Source organism: Podarcis raffonei, chromosome 1 (genome assembly GCF_027172205.1).
Source record: "Podarcis raffonei isolate rPodRaf1 chromosome 1, rPodRaf1.pri, whole genome shotgun sequence".
In the NCBI taxonomy this organism is placed as follows: domain Eukaryota; kingdom Metazoa; phylum Chordata; class Lepidosauria; order Squamata; family Lacertidae; genus Podarcis; species Podarcis raffonei.
In genome coordinates this window covers 15,325,565-15,350,089 of record NC_070602.1, presented here as the reverse complement: position 1 = coordinate 15,350,089, position 24,525 = coordinate 15,325,565, and the positions used below count along the sequence as shown (strand labels likewise).

The following is a 24,525-nucleotide window of genomic DNA, read 5'->3' as shown; positions in this document are numbered from 1 at the left end:
TTTTTTCTTTTCTTTTTTGCTAAGGGCAACCCTGTTGCTGGGGAGGACCTGTTGCCAGGGTCATACTTGTTGCTATGAGCAAATGTTTGAGGATCAATTCAAGTCACTAACAAAAGTGAGGCAGCTGCCTCAGGCGACAGGATCTACAGGGGCAGCAGATCCAGCCTCCGAGGAACGCATTGCCCACTACTACTGCCATTGCTGTGGCACCAAAAGCTGCCTCATCCTTGGCAGTGCCCCCAATGCTGCCTCTTGGGGGACAGGAGGTGCTGCTGCTCTCCCCCCACCTTCCTCCCAATGTAAATAATAATAATAATAATAATAATAATAATAATAATAATAATAATAATAATAATTTATTTACAGTGGTACCTCGGGTTACATACGCTTCAGGTTACATATGCTTCAGGTTACAGACTCTGCTAACCCAGAAATATTACTTCAGGTTAATAATTTTGCTTCAGGATGAGAACAGAAATTATGCTCCGGCAGCGCGGCAGCAGGAGGCCTCATTAGCTAAAGTGGTGCTTCAGGTTAAGAACAGTTTCAGGTTAAGAACGGACCTCTGGAACGAATTAAGTACTTCACCTGAGGTACCACTGTATATCCCGCGCCCCCCCCCCAGCCAAAGCCGGGCTCGGAGCGGCTAACAACAGTAAAATAATAAAGGTAAAGGGACCCCTGACCATTAGGTCAGTAAAATAATAGAGCATTCTAAAATCAATTCATTATAAAATCAGTTCAGATCATATTGATGGCAACCATTGGGCTAGAGTTCTGTGAGGATTGCCAAAGGAGGGGGTCAGGCTGTGCCCTGGCCAAAGGCCTGGCGGAACAACTCTTTCTTGCAGGCCCTGCGGAAAGATGTCAAGTCCCGCAGGGCCCTAGTCTCTTGTGAAAGAGCGTTCCTCCAGATCGGGGTTACGGCCACAAAAGCCCTGGCTCTGGTTGAGGCCAGCCTAACTTCTCTGTGACCTGGGACCTCCAAGATGTTTTTGTTTGAAGACCGTAAGGTCCTTCATGGGACATACCAGAAGAGGCAGTCCCGTAGGTACGAGGGTCCTAGGCCGTATAGGGCTTTAAAGGTTAAAACCAGCACCTTAAACCTGATCCTGTACTCCACCGGGAGCCAGTGCAGCTGGTATAGCACCGGGTGAATGTGATCCCGCAGCAAGAACACTGTAAGGAGTCTCACCGCAGTGTTCTGCACCCGCTGGAGTTTCTGGGTCAGTCTCAAGGGCAGCCCCACGTAGAGCGAGTTACAATAATCCAGTCTGCAGGTGACCGTTGCGTGGATCACAGTGGCTAGGTCAGTGGCAATAATAATAATAATAATAATAATAATAATAATAATAATAATAATATATTATTAATTTTGACCACACAGTGGGAATCTGTTTTAAGTGCTATAACAAGGGCGTCTCTGGACCTTAAATTGAGGATCATACAAAACATTAATATCTGGACTATACTGGACCCCATTATGTTTGCTTAAAAAAGGGCTATTTAAGGTATCTAACTGTTGGAGATGCAATAGGGATAATGCGTCTCTAAAACATATGTCCTATATTGAAAGAGTTTTGACAGAAGTTAACTGAAACTATCAACAGAACTGTACGGAACAGCCTTACATTTACAGAGCAAAATATCCTTTTGAATTACTGTATATACTCAGCACATGGAACCTTACAAAAGGACAATACGAGTGGACTCTCTGTGCCATTACTACAGCAAAAAGACTGATACTGATGAATTGGAAAAATAAAAACGAGGCTCCTTTCTACGATTGGATTGAAGACTTATACAAACTCACAACATATGAACAACTTGCATATAAGCGCAGACTTGCCATGGACAAATTCAATGCTATTTGGAATCCATTCTTACAAATACTGTAATAGGTTAAGATTATTATTATTATTATAATTATTATATTAATATTATCTGGTGAAGTACAATAACAACTTTGTAAAGTATACAGTTTTGTGTCCCCCCTCCCCCCCTTTACTTTCCCTTCTACACTGGCGCTGTTTATCTTTTTCTTTCTCTCTCTTTTATTTACATATAATTATGTACATTTTAACTTTTAATAAAGATGTCGGGGGGGGAATTAAAAACAACAACAAGCAAACAAATACATATATTGAATGTGTGCCATGAAATGGCTGACATTCTTTCCATGGAGAAAACGGGCAGCTGGTTTGCGCTGTCCTTCTCGGTGGGTGGCTGTCAATCCTGGGAAATAATAGTAGTTTTAAACAATTCATGTCCATTTGTGTCTCCAAGCTGTATCATTATCTCAAATCTTTTTTGCCTGGCTTTTGTTTTTATAGACAGGAAAGGTAAAATAAAGTGAGGTGAAGTGATTCACCTCGAGTCAAGAACAGCAGAGCTGAGCTGTCGCTGCCTCACACCTCTCTGTCAGGGAACGACATTTCCACGTTCAGAAAAAAAGAAAAACAGTTGCGGTGGCTGCGGATGCTTGCAGCTCTCAAAGAAATGGTCCTGGTGTTCTCCAAGCAAGTCATCTCTCTTTCATCTGTTGCCAGGGCCTTGGAGTCTCTGCTGGGAGGTCACTCTGGGCTGATTCTGCACTGGGGGTGGAGGATGTGTGTGTGCCAGGATGCAACCTGGGCATAGCTGTCAACCGTCCCTTATTTGGTGGGAAACTCCCTTATCCCAGCGCCGTGTCCCACTGCTGTCCCTTATTGATGATGTCCCTTAAATTTCCCGGGTTTCATGCTCACCCGGCTCGGGAGGGAAGCAGCGGCTCAGGGTCCTCCGCCTCGAGAGAGAGCGCGTACGACCTGCCACGTCTCTGTCTCTTCTTTTCCCCCTCAGGGGCGCGTTGCGAGGAGACGGGTGGCGGTGGGCTCGCAGGCAGCCCCTCTCTTGTGAGACTTCCACCGTGCTGCCAGGGGAAGCTGGAGGCGGCAGCGGCTGAGGAGGCGGCCTGAGGGAGGAGGAAGAGGAGGGGATGGGGAGGGATGCAGAAGGGCGGCGCTTCAGCGGCCGTGGCAGTACTGCAATCGCCTCATGTCGGGCTCGCGGGCGGCGTGGGCAAGAGTTTCTCTCCTTCCCTCCCTTTCTCTCAGGTGGGGAAGGGCCGATGGAACTCCTCGCACCAGGACGATGGCAGCCCCGACGTGCTGCTTAGCATACCCTCCAACCAGTGCAGCATCTTAATGTAGTGATTTCCCCCTCTGCATCCCTTTCATAGCTCTATTTTTATAAACCATTTGTCCATCCATAGTTCAAATTTTTACTACAAGTTTTCTGTCAATCCTACCAATGTATGTAACTCTTTACAATAGCTTTTCAACTAAATTATAAACTTTCCCCATTCTTTATTAAAGAGGTCCTCTTCCTGGTTTCTAATTCTGCCTGCAAGCTTTGTCATCTCAATGTCGTTCATCAGTTTTGTCTCCCACTCTTCTTTGGTCGGAGTTGTAGTCCCTTAGGATCATCTAGTCCAACCCCCTGCAAAACACAGTCAGTCGCAGCAAAAGCAGCATGGCTCCATCAGTGCCGGATTTCTGTATAAGCTAAGCAAAATCCCTTATTTTGGCTGCTGATCCCGTATTTTCGAGGCTGCTGGTCCCTTATTTTCAAATCTGTAAGTTGACAGCTATGGGTTTGCAGAAAACATCCAGGCACAGGGAGCAGCTACACAGATTACTGTTGCATGCATCGCAATCTCTGAGCAGTTTGTTTTCCTTGAAAGGAAGGTCAATGGAAACTATGGTGCCTGCAGGGTATATGGTTCTGTTTACACATATACACCACCAGGGCCATCTTTAGCATATGCACAAATAGCGAGGACTGGGCCTGTTACATCTACCTCCCTGAAGCTCAGCACTGACACTCCCCAGGGATGCGTCCATACCTGTATTCGTTGTATACATATGATTGCATTTCATCTGATCCATCTACTGCAATTACAGTGGTACCTCAGGTTACATACGCTTCAGGTTACATACGCTTCAGGTTACAGACTCCACTAACCCAGAAATAGTACCTCAGGTTAAGAACTTTGCTTTAGGATGAGAACAGAAATTATGCTCCGGCAGCATGGCAGCAGCGGGAGGCCCCATTAGCTAAAGTGGTGCTTCAGGTTAAGAACAGTTTCAGGTTAAGAACGGACCTCCGGAACGAATTAAGTACATAACCAGAGGTACCACTGTATTAAGTTTGCTGATGACACCACCATAATGGGTTAATTACAGGCGGAGACGAATCTGTGTAGGGGGGGGGGAGGCTCAAAAGGTATCCACATGGTGCTCAGAGAACAATTTGCACCTAAACATTGGCAAGACAAAGGAGATGGTGTTGGACTTTCGGAGGAAGAGAGGGGAGCTAGCCCCGTTGTATATCAGGGACGACTGTGTGGAGGGAGTCTCTTCCTTTAAATTCCTGGGAGTGAAGACCTTACTTGGAAGGTCAATACAGCCCAGGTGGTTAGGAAGGCCCAACAGAGACTTCATTTCCTGAGGGTCTTGCGAAAGAACAATGTTAGACAGCAACTGATGATTTCCTTCTATCGGTCCATGATAGAAAGCGTCCTCTCATACTGTATTACGGTGTGGTACGCTGGTTTGACAGCCATGGACAGAAAGTCCCTACAGAGGGTGGTGAAGACAGCACACGATATCATGGGCTGTCCCCTGAGTCCGCTAGATGTTATCGCAGGAGACCGTTGCCTCAGAAGAGCGAGGAACATTCTCAGGGATGACTCACACCCTGGCCAGCACCTTTTTAATCTCCTGCCCTCAGGCAGGAGATATAGAAGCATGATAAGCCACACCAACAGGTTAAAGAACAGTTTCTCCCCGGGGGCCGTGAGGCTGCTGAATGGAAGATTGCAGCTGACGTTCATGGTTGGTGGTCGTAGGACAGCACACAGAGTGTAACAAGGACTGAGAGACTGTGGGGGAGAGGGGGGGCTTGTTTAATCTTGCTGTAAACAAGTGGTACAGTGACAATAAAGTATTTCTATTTCTATTATTTCTATTATTTCTATTTCTATTCGCCAGGTGCAAAGATCCACCCAGCGCCCCCAAATTTTGTATAGCCGCCCCCAGATTTTTTAGGGGAGGCGAACTCAAAGTTGTTGAGCTTTTGTTTGGGAGGGGGAAGCCAAAGTTGTTTTGGGGGAGGAAAATTGCTCACCTGTAACAATGACGCAGCGGAAATAACTGGCGATCACATAGGGATCCCCAGACGTTTCACTGTCTATTGATCCCTGCGCCACCACCTGGTACAATACTGAGTCCAGTCAGGGTTAAATTGGAACATAAACTTCTGTTTATTTTTGTGGTTTCATAAACGGTATCAGTCAATTACAATCATGGGGTGCCTATCCAGACCTATAACTTCCGCTACCTGTTCTCACTCACTAAACCACCTCTCAGATATTTACTTGTCTTCCTAGCCCCTAACTGTTCCTGACTCAGCTTATTTTGCTACACTAACTCAGCCTACCCACCGACTCTATCCTTATTCCCACTCCAACCAACCACCCAACTCCCAACAACTCCTCCTTCGCCCCTCCCAGAGCTGTTTTTATAGTCCCTCTGACTCCACCCCCCTGGGTTCTGATTGGGTAACTTGTTTAACTATTTCACCTCCAGCACTCTCATATGTTAACGTCACAATAACTGCTTTTGTTTCCTGACTCGTCAGGAATATTTGACGCTATGGAGTAACAGAGTGGTGGTGGAGGGGGGCGGGGGCTTTCGCTCCATTGCTTTTCACTGCCGCCGATTGAGAGGGACCGGTATACAGTAGGTATACATTTGGCGCCCCCCAGAATTCGGCACCCGGGTGAACCGCACCCCTTGCACCCCCGGGTAAAGACGGCCCTGTACACAATCTGAGCATAGGATGGAGAGGCTCACAGCATTAACACTCCTGCAAAGCTTGCTTCCCCATTAAGTTTCCAGGGAAGCCCTAGGTCACAGCTTTGGATCCAGCACAGAGCTGGACAAGACAAGCTTCTGTGTCTCCAGCTTCCAGCCAAAACTCTAATGCACATATAAAAACTCATTGGCTTATTGTCCCCCACCCTGGGAAGGCATGGCATCCAGCCAGGTGAGGGCAGTGGAGAAAAGTTTTCCCATCTGCCTCTACGGCAAGTGCTTAGGGTATGTAAATGACAGCACATAACTGGTCAGCCAATATCATTACTACCCTAAACAAAGGGACTGGGTTGGCTGGTTTCCTATTATTATTAGGAGCAGTTGCCGAGACCACATAACACTGGTCCTGAGAGATCTGCATTGGCTTCCAGTACGTTTCCAAGCACAATTCAAAATGTTGCTGCTGACCTTTAAAACCCTAAGTGGCCTCGACCCAGTGTACCTGAAGGAGTGTCTCCACCCTCATCGTTGAGCCCGGACACTGAGGTCCAGCACCAAGGGTCTTCTGGTGGTACCCTCACTGCAAGAAGTGAGGTTACAGGGAACCAGGAAGAGGGCCTTCTCGGTAGTGGCACCCACCCTGTGGAACGCCCTCCCATCAGATGTCAAGGAAATAAAGAACTCTCTGACTTTTAGGAGACCTCTGAAGGCAGCCCTGTTCAGGGAAGTTTTTAATGTTCGATGTTTTATTGTGTTTTTAATATTCTGTTGGGAGCTGCCCAGAGTGGCTGGCGAAATCCAGCCAGATGGGCAGGGTATGTATGTATGTATGTATGTATGTATGTATGTATGTATAAATAATTTCAGTTTATATGCCACCCCTTATCAGAAGATCCCATTAAATGCACATTCCAGAACATCAATGATAAAAGCATAACAAAAAGCATACTGATGGATAGCCTAATAATAAAATAGTCATCATAATAACAGTAATCTCCTCAGCACTTTCACAGGCCGTAGAGTATTTAATAGCCATGGGTCTGGGTAAAGAGGAGTGTTTTTGTTTGGCGCCTAATGACATGTAGTGACGACGCCAGGAGAGTCTCTCTGGGGAGAGCATTCCACAACCAGGGAGCCACTACGGAAAAGGCCCATTCTCTTGTTCTCTTATACACTGTACCCTCTCAGATACAAGATCGCAGGTTAGGAACTCACCGACATCATCCAGGCTGACCTCCTTGAATCTGCAATATTATGTAGCATATATAATTGCTCTGTCTATTAGGGTTGCCATATTTCAAACAGTGAAAACCCAGACAGAAAAGTTGTTGAGCTTTTTTTGGCAAATTCACAGAGCTTCCAACTGTGATGTTCCTGATATGTCTGGAAAATTCTGGACCTATGGCAACCCATACCAATGTTTCCTCCAGCACTGACACATAAATGAATGCATTTCTTTAAATATCCATACAGATGGTTTGGAGAAAACCCTGGTTTCTGCCTTCCTCTGCATTTGATTCAGAAAGTCACTTGCCTTAATGTCAGGCCACCCAAGTGGTGGGAGAGACAACCCCTTTCCTCTCTTAAGGCAGATAAAAACATGAGCTGGCATCACCTTGGGTGTGAATTTGTGTGTTCCATCTTGTGTGGGAGCCTGAAGTTTTGCTGTTACTTGTTAGAAGCAGCCAGTGTTATATATAGTATATGTGGAGTGAGGGTGAAGCACAGCCACATGAATGTGAATTGAGTCCTGCCAGTTAAAGACCTGAATAATAATAATAATAATAATAATAATAATAATAATAATAATAATAATTTATTTATACCCCACCCATCTGGCTGGGTTTCCCTAGCCACTCTGGGCAACTTCCAACAGAATACAGTGGTACCTCGGGTTACATACGCTTCAGGTTACATACGCTTCAGGTTACAGACTCCGCTAACCCAGAAATATTACCTCAGGTTAAGAACTTTGCTTCAGGATGAGAACAGAAATCGTGCTCCAGCAGCGTGGCGGCAGCGGGAGGCCCCATTAGCTAAAGTGGTGCTTCAGGTTAAGAACAGTTTCAGGTTAAGTACGGACCTCCGGAACGAATTAAGTACTTAACCCGAGGTACCACTGTATTAAAATACAATAATCTATTAAACATTAAAAGCTTCCCTAAACAGGGCTGCCTTCTTGTGCAACAGGGATTCCCCCCCCCCAACCATTGCCTCCCCAATGCTCCACTTCTCGAGTTAAGCAGAAAATAGTCTGCTCCCTTGATTCTGCCTTTCCAAATGGTTATTCCTCACCTGGAGACTTTTAGGACACTGAACCTTCAGCACTGGAAACTTTAATGCCAAAGAGCTCCATGAGGAGTGGCCGTGAGACAGTGGAAACGCAGCTTGGTGTTTTTTTTTATCAAGCTCCTTTATCCTGGTTTCATTAAAAGCAGCCGACTTGACACCAGTGGTTTGATTGCAGCATCCCTTGAGAAGATCTGTGGCCAAAGACAGCGGGGTACTAATAGCCTAGACAAGATATCCCAGCAATCTTCCATCTCAAATGTTCAGTTTGGCTTGCGTCGCGTAGAAATAATAACAGCCTGTGTGTTCATTAACAGGATGAAAGCCGTCAAAGCAAAACAGAAAAGAAATCAGTTATGTCTCTCAGTTCTCGTATTAAAGGGCCACTTAGGTTGATACACGTACTAGTAAGAACAGAGAAATAGTAAATAAGTGGTAGAAGAGATGGGTGGATCTGTCAATTTCAGGTCTCTCGATTTCTCATTTTTCCAATCTTACATTCCAATCTCTACATTTCTGCAGCAAGTGGTGAATTTTCTTTTTTCTTTTTTAAATCCTCATGAAAATTTATTCAGCATTTTGGTATGAGTTTCTCCTGATATAACACATTTGTGTTTGCAGTTTTGACCTATGTACACATTTTTTGCAAGCTATTTCTCCCACCATAATACGTTTTTCATATTTTCACCAATTCATTCATTTCAATGCACCCTTTTACCTGATATATGCATTTTTGTAAACACTGGTTGAACGCTTGCAAAATTCAGATAAGTGGGGATTTCGAAGGATGAGAGTGCTTGGATTCCCATATTTGGAAAGTACAAATTTGATAAATTTGACTTTAAAAGTGAACTGGATTGCTTTCTTCCTCCCCCCATCCCTAATGGGTGGCAATGATTTCTCATGCCTATTTATTGGGGGGGGGCATTACCTGAGTGTGGTAGAGTGAGGACCCTGGCCCAGGTGACTGACTGTGGTCATAATGTAAAAGAAGAGAAAATGGTCAGCTATTTCATCATTTCATTTCTTCACTGGGTATGTCATTTATTAATTTATTATTAGATTGTTGGTGAGTGCAGTTTGTTCAAGCGGTGTTTTTGACAAGGAAGACTGAGAAGAGCAAGCTCCTAGATTTGGCTTCTGCAAGCCTTGTGCTTGACTCTGGAGGGTGTTGCTTTTGAAAACACTGCCATTGGCCTCTCAGGTGGTTTTTAACAGCACAAGTTTCATAGCAGAAACTTCCCTTTTGGTTCGTGTTTCATTTGCACTCGCAACCCGCCAGTGGATGCAGGGACTTGGCGTTTGCTTTTATATGTGGATATTTGCTAAGATTTAAGGGTTTTCTGGAGAATGCCTAGCTGCGCACCAGATGCATTGCAGAATGGTAAAACCGGCCATTGTCTCACACTCCAGGCTATGCTGTTGTGATTGCCTCTGAATTAAGCCATTCTTCTTTCCTGAAGCTTTTATGAGCTAGCCTTCCTTTCCAGTGCAACCCACCAATTTCTATGGGCTTATGATAAGGCATACAATTTTATTGCAACCTAGCTCTGCCTTGCACACACAAGAGAGCCTGCCTTTTCACTGTTCATGAAAAGTGGAGCTTGTCCCCTGTTATATCCACCACCCTGAATCCATGCATGGGAAATAACTTCAAGGAATTATTCACTATCTACTGTGTCCAGGCTAGCCTCCCCACTGCACTACTGCTAGCTATCAGCCAGTGGACTGAAGCTCAAGCCAGACAAGATGGAGATACTATTGGTGTGGTTTGGTCAATCAGGTGAGCATTCTTCAATGTGATGTGGACTCCCCTGGAAAGATCAGGTTTGTAGCTCAGAGCGAGAAGGTGGAGGCTCTTAAAACTGACCCTTCTTGGATTCCCATCTCAAACCACTGAACTAAGCAAATTTTTACTGCCCAGCATTGTGTAACAGCTGTGGCCTCTCATTAACAGTGATAGACTTGTTTATTGATATAAAATTTACAGCATGTTATGGTTTAAGAGAAAATCATATGAAAATGATATATAGTTGGTATCTAACACCGAGTAAGCTGGCAAAAATGTATAAATCTAAAACAAGTGTTGGAAATGTTAAGAGAAAGGAGGTTCTTTTTATCATATGTGTTGGTCTTGTAGTAAGGTTAAAGCATACTGGGAAATGATATACAATGAATTGAAAAGGGTGTTCAAATTAACTTTTCTTTAAAAAAAAAAAAACCAGAAGCTTTTCTTTTGGGAATTATAGGGACAGAACTACCTAAATTGTATAGAAATTTATTTATGTATGCTACTACAGAAGCAAGAATGCTACTTGCCCCAAAGTGGAAAGAAAAAGAAGTCCCAGCAAAGGAAGAATGGATACAAAAACATGGAATATGCAGAAATGGCGAAACTTACCGGAAGAATAAGAAAGCAAGATAAACAAACTTTTTATAAAAGAATGGAAATGGTTTATTGAATATTTGCAGATAAATTGCAAACAGATAAAAACATCAGCAGGATTATTGTAATAACCTGCAGTTTCATAAGAGTATATATTTAAAGTAGATAATTAAATGAGCAAATTAAATGAATTTGGATATGCAGAAGATATTAAAAATAATAATTAAGGAATTGCAGAAAGAGGAGGAAGGAAGTCAAATTTTGAAATGTCAAATTGATTGTAAAATTAATGAAATGTATAAACTTGAAAAAACTTTTTTTAAAAAAGTGATAGATCTGCTGCTGTTGTCCTTTCAGGCTAGACTATTGCATTTGGATATAATAATAATAAAATTTTATTTATATCCCGGCCTCCCCATATGCATGGGATCAGTTTGGAAATGTCTTGAAAAATTGAGTTGGTCCAAAATTACTGCAGCGCAGCTGCTGGAGCAAGCTGGGTCATACAGAACATATCTTCCTGTTGCTTAAACAGCTGCACTGAGAGCCAGTGTGGTGTAGTGGCTAAGAGCGGAAGACTCGTAATCTGGTGAACCGGGTTCGCATCTCCGCTCCTCCACATGCAGCTGCTGGGTGACCCTGGGCTAGTCACACTTGTCTGAAGTCTCTCAGCCTCACTCACCTCACAGAGTGTTTGTTGTGGGGGAGGAAGGAAAAGGAGATTGTTAGCCGCTTGGAGACTCCTTCGGGTAGTGATAAGGCGGGATATAAAATCCAAACTCTTCTTCTTCTGCACTGGCTGTTGAGTGCAATTCAAAATGTCAAGAACGTAAGAGGAGTCTGCTGGGTCACTCCAATGGCCCATCTAATGCGGCATCCTGTTCTCACAGAAGTCAACCCATGGGAACATCACAAATAGGACCTTAGTGCTACAGCACTCTGCTCACTTGCAATTCCCAGCAACTGATATTCGGAGGCAAACTGCCTTTGAAAGTGAAGCTACATGGCCATTGTAGCTACAGTAATAATCATGGATAGCCTTGTCCTCCCTGGGTTTGTCTAATCCATTTTTAAAGCCATCCAAAGTGGGTCACCACTCCACTTCTGTGGGGAGTACGGCTCCTCTCTGGGGAGAGCATTCCACAAACAGGAGACCACTGCGGAAAAGGCCCATTCACAAAAGTGCATATGTTAGGGGAATAGGCACAATATATATATATATGAATATATTGGTGAAAATAACGTACAAGTGCATAGTATTAGAGGAAGTTTCTTGCAAAAAAATGTGTACATTAGTCAAAACTGTTTGTTAGGAGAAATTCACATTAACAGGCTGAAGAATTTTCTTGAGGGTTTTGGGTTTGTTTGTTTTAATTAAAGAAAATGTAAATTGCTGCAGAAATGTGGAGGACCGCATTTAAGACTGGACAAATAAGAGCTGAAATTGGCAGATCTGCCCATCCCTATTCTCAGAACACCACTTTGGCTGTATTTATGCATCCTTTTCACAGTCAACAAGAAAAAGGGATCAACACGACTGCAGAAATAGATGCAGGCTGCTCTCCAGCTATAGACACACTCTGTAGCTGTGGCTTCAAATGTGAAACCCTCTTTGGGAATCAGTAGTCATGCTGGGAGGAGTAATTATTCTTCTGTACCCTTGTACCCCTTCCAAAGAACTGGTCCGTGTGGCTACTTATTTTTAAAAGATGTCTCCATGTGCACAGCGCTGGCAGAAGGAACAGAGAGAAGCACTGCTCATTAAGCCAACATTTGTGCCTGTGGTTTCCTAGGGAGACATATGTGGAAGCCTGATTCCTCATGAATTTAGCCCCTAGCTAGATGGCAAACTGGTGTAACCTCAATAAGAAACTGCTGCGATCTGGAATGGTGATTATTATTCTTAATGGTCCCTCTGTATAATCTAGCTTTTTAGAAATAGGAGCTGAAAGCAGATGCACTTGTCCTGGTCTCCCCCAGCTGGGCTCAAACTTGCATCCAGAGAACAGGTTATGTTTGTGGTACCTCTTCGCAGAGGGGAGGCAAGGCAAGACCTTTCAGGACCCTGGACAGAGGAATGCAAAAGACCATTGCCTTGTTCTGCCACCACTGACTCCTATGGTGTGGGGATGGTGGAAGCTGTTCTGGGAAAGAGTATTCCAGCAAAGCCATGACTGAAAGGACTGGGGTGATCTTATGACTATTCTTCATTTTGACTGTCCTCCAGGCTTGAGAGGAACATGGCTGTGCCCTGTGCCAGCCCATCCTCCAACCTGGGGAACTGTAGTTGACCTATCAGCCAGCTCTCTGGTCTGCGGCTGCTGTTGCTGAATGCCAGGTCGACTCTGAGTAAGACCTCTCTCATCTATGAGGAGGAGGCTGATCTGGAGGCTGAGTAGGCTGATCTGGTGGTCTGTATCACTGAGACCTGGGTGGGTGAGCAGGGTGGAGTTGGTCTCACCCAGATGTGCCCCTGAGTACTTGGTGCAGTATCAGGGCAGACTTTAGGGTTGGGAAGGAAGAGTTGCTGTGGTCTATAGATCTCTCTCTCTCACACACACACACTGGGAGCCAGTGTGGTGTAGTGGTTTAGAGCGGTAGACTCGTAATCTGGTGAACCGGGTTTGAGTCTCTGCTCCTCCACATGCAGCTGCTGGGTGACCTTGGGCTAGTCACACTTCTCTGAAGTCTCTCAGCCCCACTCACCTCACAGAGTGTTTGTTGTGGGGGAGGAAGGGAAAGGAGAATGTTAGCTGCTTTGAGACTCCTTAAAGGGAGTGAAAGGCGGGATATCAAATCCAAACTCTTCTTCTTCTTCTTCTTCTCTCTCTCTCTCTTTCTCTCTTTCTTTCCAGGCTCTCTCTCCAGTCAAATGCAGTCAAACACTGCCGAGGTCACATCATGGAACCTAACTAGCGGCAGCGAAGGCAGAAAAGAAGGCATACTTTGCTGCCTCCATTGCATCTGCATTGTGCCATCTGGCAGAGTTCTACAGGACCTCTTGCAATCTGGCCCAGAGGAGGTGGCAGAGCTGACCGTACGTAGCTCATTGCGACTTGTTTGCAAAGCATTTCGAGGACAAAATAACTTACATCCTCCGGGATCTTGATTCCATTGTTCCAGCAGGTGAATCTCAAGAGGTGTCCAGAGCACCGTCTAGTCCTGTTGTGTTGGACGAGTTTCAGTTCATAAGGCTTGAGGATGTGGACAAGGTGCTTGGATTGGTCAAGACAACCACTTGTGCTCGGGACTTTCGCCCCCTCTGGTGGCTCCCTGTTTGCAGAATGCGCTCTCCAAGGAGACTCACCTGGTGCCTTCATTACAAATCTTACAACGTTTCTCTATGACCAGGCCTTTGGATGAATAACATTCTTTTTTTAAAAAAAGTTTTTATTAACAATTTCAACATAACAAATTATCAAAACATATCATATTCATTATTTTCCCCCTTCAAACCCTCCCCCTGACACTTCCCTCAGCTCCTCTCTCCGATTTCTCAGCACATATTATACTCTGCATGTTATAAAATGTTATCAACCAATAAATTAGTGTATGTTTATTCAAAACCTGCCAAGGAGTGCAATTCATTTTGTTGTCTTTTTAGATATATTGTAAAAAGCTCTCATTCTTCCTTAAAGTCACAGTTGTCTTTGTCGTGCAATGTGTATGTCAATTTAGCCAGCTCTGCGTAGCTCATCCATTTTTCTTGCCACTGTTCTTTCGTTGGGATTTCCTCATTCTTCCATCCTTGTGCTATCAAGACTCTTGCTGCTGTTGTAGCATACATAAATAAGTTATTTATTTTTCTTGGCAGGTCTTGTCCTACAATCCCTAGCAGAAATGCTTCTGGTTTTTTTTTTATATAAATGTCATTTTTTTTACAAATGTCATTTTAAACATTTTTTTCAATTCATTTTTTATCATTTCCCATTTTTTTTAAACTTCTCTACATTCCCACCACATATGATAAAAGGTCCCTTCTTTTTCTTTACATTTCCAACATGTGTTTGACCCAGTTTTGTACATTTTTGCTATTTGTACTGGTGTAATATACCATCTGTACATCATTTTCATATAATTTTCTTTCAAAAGAGAACAATCTATAAAGTTTCAGATTTACTTTCCACAATTTTTCCTCAAATTGTAGATTATGTCCTATATCCTCTGTCCATTTCATCATGACCGATTTGACCTCCTGGCCGAATAACATTCTTTGGTCTTTTTAATGTGTTTATGGGAGGGGAGTTATTGGTTTGTTCTTGATTTATTATATATTTTGTGTTCTCGTTTTGTATTTTTATGTTGTGAACTGCCCTGTGATGATGATGATGATGATGATGATGATGATGATGATGATGATAATAATAATAATAATAATAATAATAATAATAATAATAATGTCATACTTTGGATCCCAAACCCCTTGTGAGTTGAACTTTTTGGCTCCCAAACACCATAAACACGGAAGTGAGTGTTTCAGTTTGTGAACGTTCTTTGGAACTTGAACATCCAACGTGACTTCCGCAGCTGACAATTGGCTGCAGGGACATCCTGCAGCCAATCGGAAGCCGCACCTTGGTTTCTGAACATTTTGGAAGTCAAACGGACTTCCGGAACAGATTCCGTTCAACTTATCCAAGCAATAGAGATTTCTGTTATGAAATCTCTATTTTATATAACCAGGAGATGCAGAGGGTAAGCACTCTTGCAGAAAATTGGTGGTATCAGTAAAGCGTTGCTATTTCTCACATGTTGAGAGATCAGGGAAAGTGTTACAAATTTTGCTTCTGAGACTCTGTCCTAATTTTGCCTCCAGGGAGAGAGGGGGGCAAAAACTCCAAAAAAAGACATGGTTCTCTTCCTTCTCCATTCTCTCCTCTTTTGACCCATCCCTGGCTTGACGTCTCATATGTGGGGTTAGAAAAGGAGCCACAACTGAATTCGTCGGATAAGAATGAAAAACCACCCACTGTCCAAAGGACAATGTGAAGCCATTTCTGCTAGTTGCTTTCTTTCAAGAGCATTAATTAGAAAAGAGGGAGAGTGCCATTTGGCACTATTATTAGTAATTATGAGATAACAAGCATTTCAGAGAAGGAATGAGCAGAAATGGATAAAGCTTATGTAGAATGTTACCATTGTGCAAGCAGGGAATAAAATCCAATTAATTAAGGCTCAAAGATATCTTCCAAATCATTTTCAGAACTGGGCTCTCATCGTCCTAACCTACAACCCCATTTCCTGAGGAGCAGTTCCATTAATGTTAATAATGCTACTTTGGAGTAAGTGAATTTTGGATTGCAGTCTAACAGCAAGATCCTGGGATCAGCTGTGAAGTCAAATATGTGCTGAAAAGGGTACTAACTGTTGCATTTTCTGCTATTTATTTCCTTGCATCTCTTTTAAAGTTTTCTCCCCTTTCATATTTTTACCCAAGGGTTTATGCTAGCAATGTCACGTCTTCCCTGACATTTTATAGACTCAAGGGGAGGTCTTGCTAACTGAATCTTTATCATTCATTCATCACAGACACAAGCAGCGCATGAAGATCTGATGCACGTTAGATGTGCTTTGGGGGGGTGGTATGGGGCAGTACCTCTGGTGGGGGTCACATGGTGCTCCTTCTGGGTTTGTTTGCCCCCAGCCTGCACTCAGCTCTCATTTGTGGCTCCAAAAACTGCCAGCATGCGACAGCAGCCACACTGCTGCATGTATTCATGAAAATGCATGTATTGGTGAAAAATAGCACGCCAGAAATGCATTGCAGCGGGGGAGATTGCTTTGCAAAAATGTGTCTAGCAGGTAGAAGGCAGCCCTGTTCAGGGAAGTTTTTAATATTTAATGCTGTACTGTTTTTAACATTTGATTGGGAGCTGCCCAGAGTGGCTGGGGAAACTCAGCCAGATGGGCGGGGTATAAATAATAAATTATTATTATTATTATTATTATTATTATTATTATTATTATTATTATTATTATTATAAAATTACATACAAAAATGTGTGGATATGAGGATAAATGTGTGAAAATTAGGATAAATTCACACTAACATCCTGGTGAATTTTCACGAAGACTTAAAAAAATAAGTCACCAACTGGTGTGGAAATGTGGAAAAATGAGTAACCAAGGGAACGGAGATTGCCATATTTGCTCACCCTTAGTTCCAAGGGTTAAAGGTAAAAAGCACCACCTTCTCCCGCCCCCCGATTTAGAGGTTCACATGCTTGTAATCGTACTCAGGTTCCTTTTCTTGAGATGCAGGTGTGATTTTCTGAATTGTGTTTTGGATGCCACTCTTTTGGTGCAAGGAAACCGTGATCCTGATCGTACTATTCCTACACAGCCTATTCTGACGCAAAGAGAAAACTCTGTGTCTTCCTCTCAGCTCCCTGAGACAGGAACCTCTTCAGTCTCACAAAGTCCCCTTCAAGTTCCCAGGTGTCACGTGACACTCCAAAGTTCACTGGGAGCCCAAGAGGAGATAAAGTGCAAACCACAGGCTGCAGAATGAAGCGTCTGCTTTTCTTCTACATTTTCTTACATCTCCTTGGTAAGTAATAGATGACGAGAGAAGCACCTAAAGCTGAAGGATGAGGGAGAAACCAGTCCACCCACATGCCCAACTTTTGTGATGAGCAATGGAACTATGAATCTGGTAGTTTTGTGAGTTATTTAAATTTCAAGCAGAGGGAAAAAATCATTTCCAGATGGACAAAGAGATAGCATTGGAGTGGCAATCTACATATCCAGAGTGGTGCAATTATGAAAGTTGGGTATTTTCTAAGTTTTTTGTTCTGTCTTCTATCCCCGAATTCCCGACACCCCACCCCCACCCCATGTGAGGCCTGAAGCGATGCACTGTAAAATGACTTCTGTTGAATATGCATGGCTATTTAGCATTCAAAGACCACAATTGCTTACTGCGGGAACCGAGTAAAGCAGAAGACAGAATATTTATAGAAATGGAAAACTGGAATGAAAACTGGACAGCAGCAGTCCTTGCAAAATCAGCAGCAGTAGTAAATACTAGTACAAATAATAATATAAACAGAAAAACTTGATGAAAATCAAGCTCCAGGGGAAGAGGTTTTTAGAATATTTCTTTGAGCATCATTTTCCTTGTGAAAATTGCTTCCCCTTCCCCAGACTGCTATTTTCCAAAACAATACACAAACTGTAACATGGCTATCATTTGAAATTCAGAGTTCTCAAATTTTGTTTTGCAGATCTCTAATGCAAACATGTGTCTGCTAGGGGGCAAATGTGCATATTTCATATAATTCACATATTTTTGAACATAGTCGTGTCCGACTCTTCGTGACCCCATGAACCAGAGCACGCCAGGCACTCCTGTCTTCCACTGCCTCCCGCAGTTTGGTCAAACTCATGCTGGTAACTTCGAGAACACTGTCCAGCCATCTCGGCCTCTGTCGTCCCCTTCTCCTTGTGCCCTCCATGTTTCCCAACATCAGGGTCTTTTCCAGGGAGTCTTCTCTTCTCATCAGGTGGACAAAGTATTGAAGCCTCAGCTTCAGGATCTGTCCTTCCTGTGAGCACTCAGGGCTGATTTCCTTCAGAATGGATAGGTTTGATCTTCTTGTGGACCATGGGACTCTCGAGAGTCTCCTCCAGCACCATAATTCAAAAGCATCATTAGGACTTAAAAAAACAAAACAATCACAAACTGATGTGGAAATGTAGCAATCTGAGAGAAACCAAAAGTGACAGATTTTGTCCTTCCCTGCCTCCAACAAATATGCTCATCAAATAAATATCAAAGGCCCTGAGAGTATGGAACGGCCATTCTTTGGAATCTACTCTGTTTTCTCTTAATCTCGAGCTGATTGTGAACCATAAAGACATCCCTTCTTACTCACGGCTGCCTCATTAGCCAAAAAGCACACAATTTCTGTTGCTTCCTTGCCTCGGACAGTCGAGGAATTAAAAAGACGAAGCAGGATAAGAAATTGTTCTAAGCTTTTATAGAATGTTCGCTCCGGAGTCAGATCTTTCATATTGGACGCATCTAAGACAAACCCAGTAACCTTCCTAGAGCCTCGGAGCTTGGAATCCAACTAATTAAACTTCCACCATCGTTGGCCCACAGGGCACCATTTCTTCAGGAAAAGGCTTTATTATCGTGAGTCGTGCTGCCGCCCCCTTATTCAGCCAGCAGCCTTCAGCTTGGTGTGACTTGGCCACTCACAACGCTTGCTACTTACTCACTCACAATCAATGGACCAAAGGCACTTAAGCGCTGGGGGGGCTGGGGGGGGCTTCTCTGTCCAGCTTCAAGAAGTGCTTGGAAGTCATTTGCTCATTTTAGGCTCAGAGCAAGGTTGGGGCGGGAGAAGGATTATTCAAAGGAATTGGTTCCTCCCCCCCCCCCCCGTGTTTTGTTTTGCTTGTTTCTGGCTAGAGCTTCCTGGCTGCTAATAAGCAATTTCTGGAGAGAGGCAGGTATATAGGGGATGCGAGGAACAGACTCTCTGTTCGTGCGATCCTTTGCCACGTGTCTGTTCCCCACATACGGCCATTTGCCCCTACCCAGCCACCCCTAGCTCCTGCCCCCCAAGCTGGCTTCTTTGCTAGTTCTGAGGAAGGGAGGATGGGGACGGAAAATAATTGATGGTTGCTTAGCAACCACCAGGCATGGCCTACAACTTGCGAGGGACTGAGAAGGATATCTGGAGACGGGCAGGCAACACTTGCTCCCTCTCTAAAAAGGCACCCCCCCATAGATACACACACGCCGGCGAGAGAAACTGGCCTTGGCAGAGAAACTGGTAAAGCAGACTTTCCCAAACTTAGGATGGTTGAGGGAACAGGCGGAGCAGGATGCAGGAGAACCGTGACAGGGCTTCCTGAGGTGGGCAGTTCAGACAAGCACACATGCCCTCTTGGTGAGTGGGATATTAAGGCGTGCCATTTTAGGGAGTGATACTTAATTTTTTGCTATTTTCTTAACGGGGGGGAGGGTCGTAAAAATATGTTTTTGGGTGTGAAGAATTCAAATCTGCTCTTATTTTTGTGATTGCACAACATCTCGTTGAGTAAGAAGCACATAAGCTGCTTTCAGAAAGCCAAAGAATTTTAACGTTACCTTCTGAAAATGCCAGGTGACGCTAAACAAATAAACAATACATAATATAACTGCAAGTACTCTGTAATCATTTTTCATGGTTTCTGAGCCATTTTACACACATTTTACTCACCAATTTAACAGAAATATCATTGGAATTCCCAAGTCAGGATACAACTTCTTAGCACCCCTCATTTTAGAAGCTGAAAGCTGAAAAATTCAACATGCCCTAGTGGGATATTGCCACTGCCGGCCATGCCCCCAGGCTCTGGAGAGGCCTCCTGGAAGTTGTACATGATTCGGCATGTGAGAAAGGTGGCCTAAGTGTTTATCGGGGTACAGGTCCTCCATGAGAATGGGACACCTGATAAGGTGTCTTAACATGCTTCACCCCTCCTCCTTTCATACCTAGGGCAAACATATGACTGCATGGGTGTGCTAGAAATTACTGATGATGGATGCACTATTATCATTATCATTTTATTTATATCTATATCTCACCTTCCCCCCTAATAATAATAATAATAATAATAATAATAATAATAATAATTGATTTATACCCCACCCATCTGCCTGGGTTTCCCCAGCCACTCTGGGCGGCTTCCAACAAAACACTAAAATACAATACAGTGGTACCTCGGGTTACATACGCTTCAGGTTACAGACTCCGCTAACCCAGAAATAGTGCTTCAGGTTAAGAACTTTGCTTCAGGATGAGAACAGAAATTGTGCTCCGGTGGCGCGGCAGCAGCAGGAGGCCCCATTAGCTAAAGTGGTGCTTCAGGTTAAGAACAGTTTCAGGTTAAGTACGGACCTCCGGAACGAATTAAGTACTTAACCTGAGGTACCACTGTAACCTATTAAACATGAAAAGCTTCCCTAAACAGGGCTGCCTTCAGATGTCTTCCAAAAGTTTGGTAGTTGTTTTTCTCTTTGATATCTGGTGGGAGGGTGTTCCACAGGGCGGGTGCTGCCACTGAGAAGGCCCTCTGCCTGTAACTTGGCTTCTCGCAGGGAGGGAACCGCCAGAAGGCCCTCGGCACTGGATCTCAGTGTCCAGGCAGAACAGTGGGGGTGGAGATGCTCTTTCAGATATACTGGACCGAGGCTGTTTGTAGGACTCAAGGTGGCTTACAACTAAAATGTTGTTGTTTAGTCATTTAGTCGTGTCCGACTCTTCGTGACCCCATGGACCAGAGCACACCAGGCACTCCTGTCTTCCACTGCCTCCTGCAGTTTGGTCAGACTCATGTTTGTAGCTTCGAGAACACTGTCCAACCATCTCGTTCTCTGTCGTCCCCTTCTCCTTGTGCCCTCCATCTTTCCCAACATCAGGGTCTTTTCCAGGGAGTCTTCTCTTCTCATGAGGTGGCCAAAGTATTGGGGCCTCAGCTTCAGGATCTGTCCTTCCAGTGAGCACTCAGGGTTGATTTCCTTAAGAATGGATAGGTTTGATCTTCTTGCAGTCCATGGGACTCTCAAGTGTCTCCTCCAGCACCATAATTCAAAAGCATCAATTCTTCGGTGATCAGCCTTCTTGATGGTCCAGCTCTTACTTCCATACATCACTACTTGGAAAACCATGGCTTTAACAATACGGACCTTTGTTGGCAAGGTGATGTCTCTGCTTTTTAAGATGCTGTCTAGGTTTGCCATCGCCTTTCTCCCAAGAAGCAGGCGTCTTTTAATTTCGTGACTGCTGTCACCATCTGCAGTGATCATGGAGCCCAAGAAAGTAAAATCTCTCCCTGCCTCCATTTCTTCTCCTTCTATTTGCCAGGAGGTGATGGGACCAGTGGCCATGATCTTCGTTTTTTTGATGCTGAGCTTCAGACCATATTTTGCGCTCTCCTCTTTCACCGTCATTAAAAGTTCTTTAATTCCTCCTCACTTTCTGCCATCAAGGTTGTGTCATCTGCATATATGAGGTTGTTGATATTTCTTCCGGCGATCTTAATTCCGGCTTGGGATTCATCCAGCCCAGCCTTTCGCATGATGAATTCTGCATATAAGTTAAATAAGCAGGAAGACAATATACAGCCTTGCCATACTCCTTTCCCAATTTTGAACCAATCAGTTGTTCCATATCCAGTTCTAACTGTAGATTCTTGTTCCACATAGAGATTTCTCAGGAGACAGATGAGGTGATCAGGCACTCTCATTTCTTTAAGAACTTGCCATAGTTTGCTGTGGTCGACACAGTCAAAGGCTTTTGCATAGTCAATGAAGCAGAAGTAGATGTCTTTCTGGAACAACTAAAATAGAAACAGCTAAAAACATTTTAAAAGGCAATTCTTAAAAAACAACTAAATGTTACTTTGGCATGGCTAATAAGTGTGATGCTAAGTAGAATCTTAGAGCTGGAAGGGACCTTGAGGTTCATCTAATCCAATTCATTGCAATGCAGAAATCCTGCCCACAGCTAGTTGGGCTTGAACCACCCACCTTCTGGTTAACAGCCAGTTGTGCTGACTCATTGCGCCACAGTAGTCAAGAGGACTCCCATTTTGACTGGAGCTGCCATAGAGGTTGAGGAGGGTGTTTTCCTGGTGTAAATGACCACTCCTAATGGCTCTGCACCTGGGAAAATATAAATACTGTGTCGGCTATCTTTCCCCTCCCCCTTTTGTGGCGAATCAAAGCTTATGGGGCTTATGGCCTTCAAATGAGTGGATCAGGGCCCAATGGTGACCTATAGTGGTCTCCAGCAGTAGGACTACCACCATATAAAAATATGGTGAAAAATTCAAAGGTGGGCTTTGAATCCGTGTCTGGGCTAAATATAGGTCCCTGTTTGTGGGCAGTTGATTTAGATGAGGAGATTGGTGTGCAGAAGGCTTAAACAGCCTCTCCTCCAACGACACTACTTAAATGGAAAGTGAAACTCTTGAGGCAGCTGTAATTTAAAGAACACATTACAGTTTTGGGGGTTTTTTAAGCAACATATCAGGAGATCTGATCATGGTTGTACCATGTGGTTTTGTTCCCCCTCACCCCTGTGACTTAAGAGAAATTCACTACTTAGACTTACTTTTATAGACTCAAAAAGAAAATTTAAAAAGTAAGTGTGAAACTTGACGTGACATTCATGTGCCCAGGTTTCCCCTTCTAAAATAACAGCCGTTGGAGGGGGGGAAACCCCCTTGGAGGAGACCATTTAGAAGAAGAAAAACTTTACATGTCTTGAAACGTGTAACGCCTTTAACATTATATCTAGTAATTTAGTTCTAAGAGGAGCTCGCCCCATTTTTGTTTAATCACAAGTATTACTATGAGTATTACTGGGTTGTTAACTAGGGATGGGCGAATTGGTCAGTTTCATTTTCTCTCAGTTGCTCATTTTCCCAATCTTAAATTCAGTTCCCCACATTTCCACAGCACGGTTTACAGTATAAAGCCAGAAAAATACATAACAAGCAAAACTATACCACCACCACCCAACTTAAAAGGCCATAGATTGTTTAATTAACGCAATGATAATATAATAATAAATTTTTCTTTATACCCCGCCCTTCCCGGTTCAGAAAACCAGGCTCAGGGCGGCTAACAACAAATTTAAAACACTTAATTGATGCAACAACAACAAAAAAACACAGCATAAAATACAGTATAAAACGTGAATAACAATAAATTCAGAATTCAAAAATCAGCTGAGGGGGGAAATTCACCCAATAAACATTAGATGATCACCAGGGCTAGCTGGCTAAATTAGTCCTATTTGGGCCAGTGAGACCAGGGGAGAATTAGCTGTGGGATCCCAGAGCAGGTAATCTTCATAAAAAGGGGAAGGGGAGGGAAGGAAGGGGAATAAAAGATCAGGCTAAGTGCAAATTGAAAACCAGGCGGAATAGTTCTGTCTTACAGGCCCTGCGGAAGGAAGTTAAATCCCAAGGCCTGGGAGAAGAGGAATGCTTCTGCCTGGTGCCTAGATATAAGTACTGAAGGTGCCAGGTGAGTCTCCCTGGGGAGAGTGTCCCACCAGTGGGGGCGACACCACAGAAAAGGCCAATCCTCATGTTATTTATTACATTTAAATACCACCTTTTCTCCTAAGAAGGTCAAGGTGTAACACGGTTCTCCTCCTCATTTCATTCACACAACAACCCTGTTGTTAGGCTGAGAGACAACGACTGGCCCAAGGAGACTGGCCTATAGCCCACCACTCTAGCCATCACACCACACTGCCTCTGTGTATCATTGGCTCTCGTGTACCATTGGCTCTCGCGCCCCCTACTGTCTAGGCTCCCTACCTTCTGCTCAACCACTCACCATGGGCGCCAGCCATCACTGCAAGCAGTAATATATATATATTGGGTTTGTTTCGAGGGGTTGCTGGTGGGGAAAGGCATGGACTGGATGTCTCTGGCTCGCCATGTTTATCGCCGTGTCTAATGAGGACAGGTTGGGCAGAAGCAGACACAGGGATCAGAAGGGAGCTTTTGAATCTGCAGGCTGGAGGGGGCAGGAGGAAGTTCCACCAGAGCAAGGAGCTTAATTGTTGTTGTTGTTTAGTCGTTCAGTTGTGTCCGACTCTTTGTGACTCCATGGACCAGAGCACACCAGGCACTCCTGTCTTCCACTGCCTCCCACAGTTTGGTCTAACTCATGCTGGTAGCTTTGAGAACACTGTCCAACCATCTCATCCTCTGTCGTCCCCTTCTCCTTGTGCCCTCCATCTTTCCCAACATCAGGGTCTTTTCCAGGGAGTCTTCTCTTCTCATGAGGTGGGCAAAATATTGGAGCCTCAGCTTCAGGATCTGTCCTTCCAGTGAGCACTCAGGGCTGATATCCTTCAGAATGGAGAGGTTTGATCTTCTTGCAGTCCATGGGACTCTCAAGAGTCTCCTCCAGCACCATAATTCCAAAGCATCAATTCTTCGGCAATCAGCCTTCTTTATGGTCCAGCTCTC

General features: G+C 44.0%; 1 protein-coding gene across 2 annotated transcripts in view; it reads left to right on the top strand.

Annotated features, from left to right (window-relative positions):
* Window positions 1-16,990: 16,990 nt before the first annotated feature.
* AMN (amnion associated transmembrane protein) overlaps window positions 16,991-24,525 on the top strand; it is a 74,147-nt gene continuing 66,612 nt past the window's right edge. The window contains exon 1 of one of the 2 annotated variants that reach the window (XM_053368480.1): window positions 16,991-17,083. In XM_053368480.1, the coding sequence (XP_053224455.1) occupies window positions 17,041-17,083 (43 nt within the window). In that variant the 5' untranslated portion in view covers window positions 16,991-17,040. Of the gene's footprint in view, window positions 17,084-18,942; window positions 19,437-24,525 lie in introns of those variants that run through there. The other variant, XM_053368394.1, reaches the window with a different exon arrangement.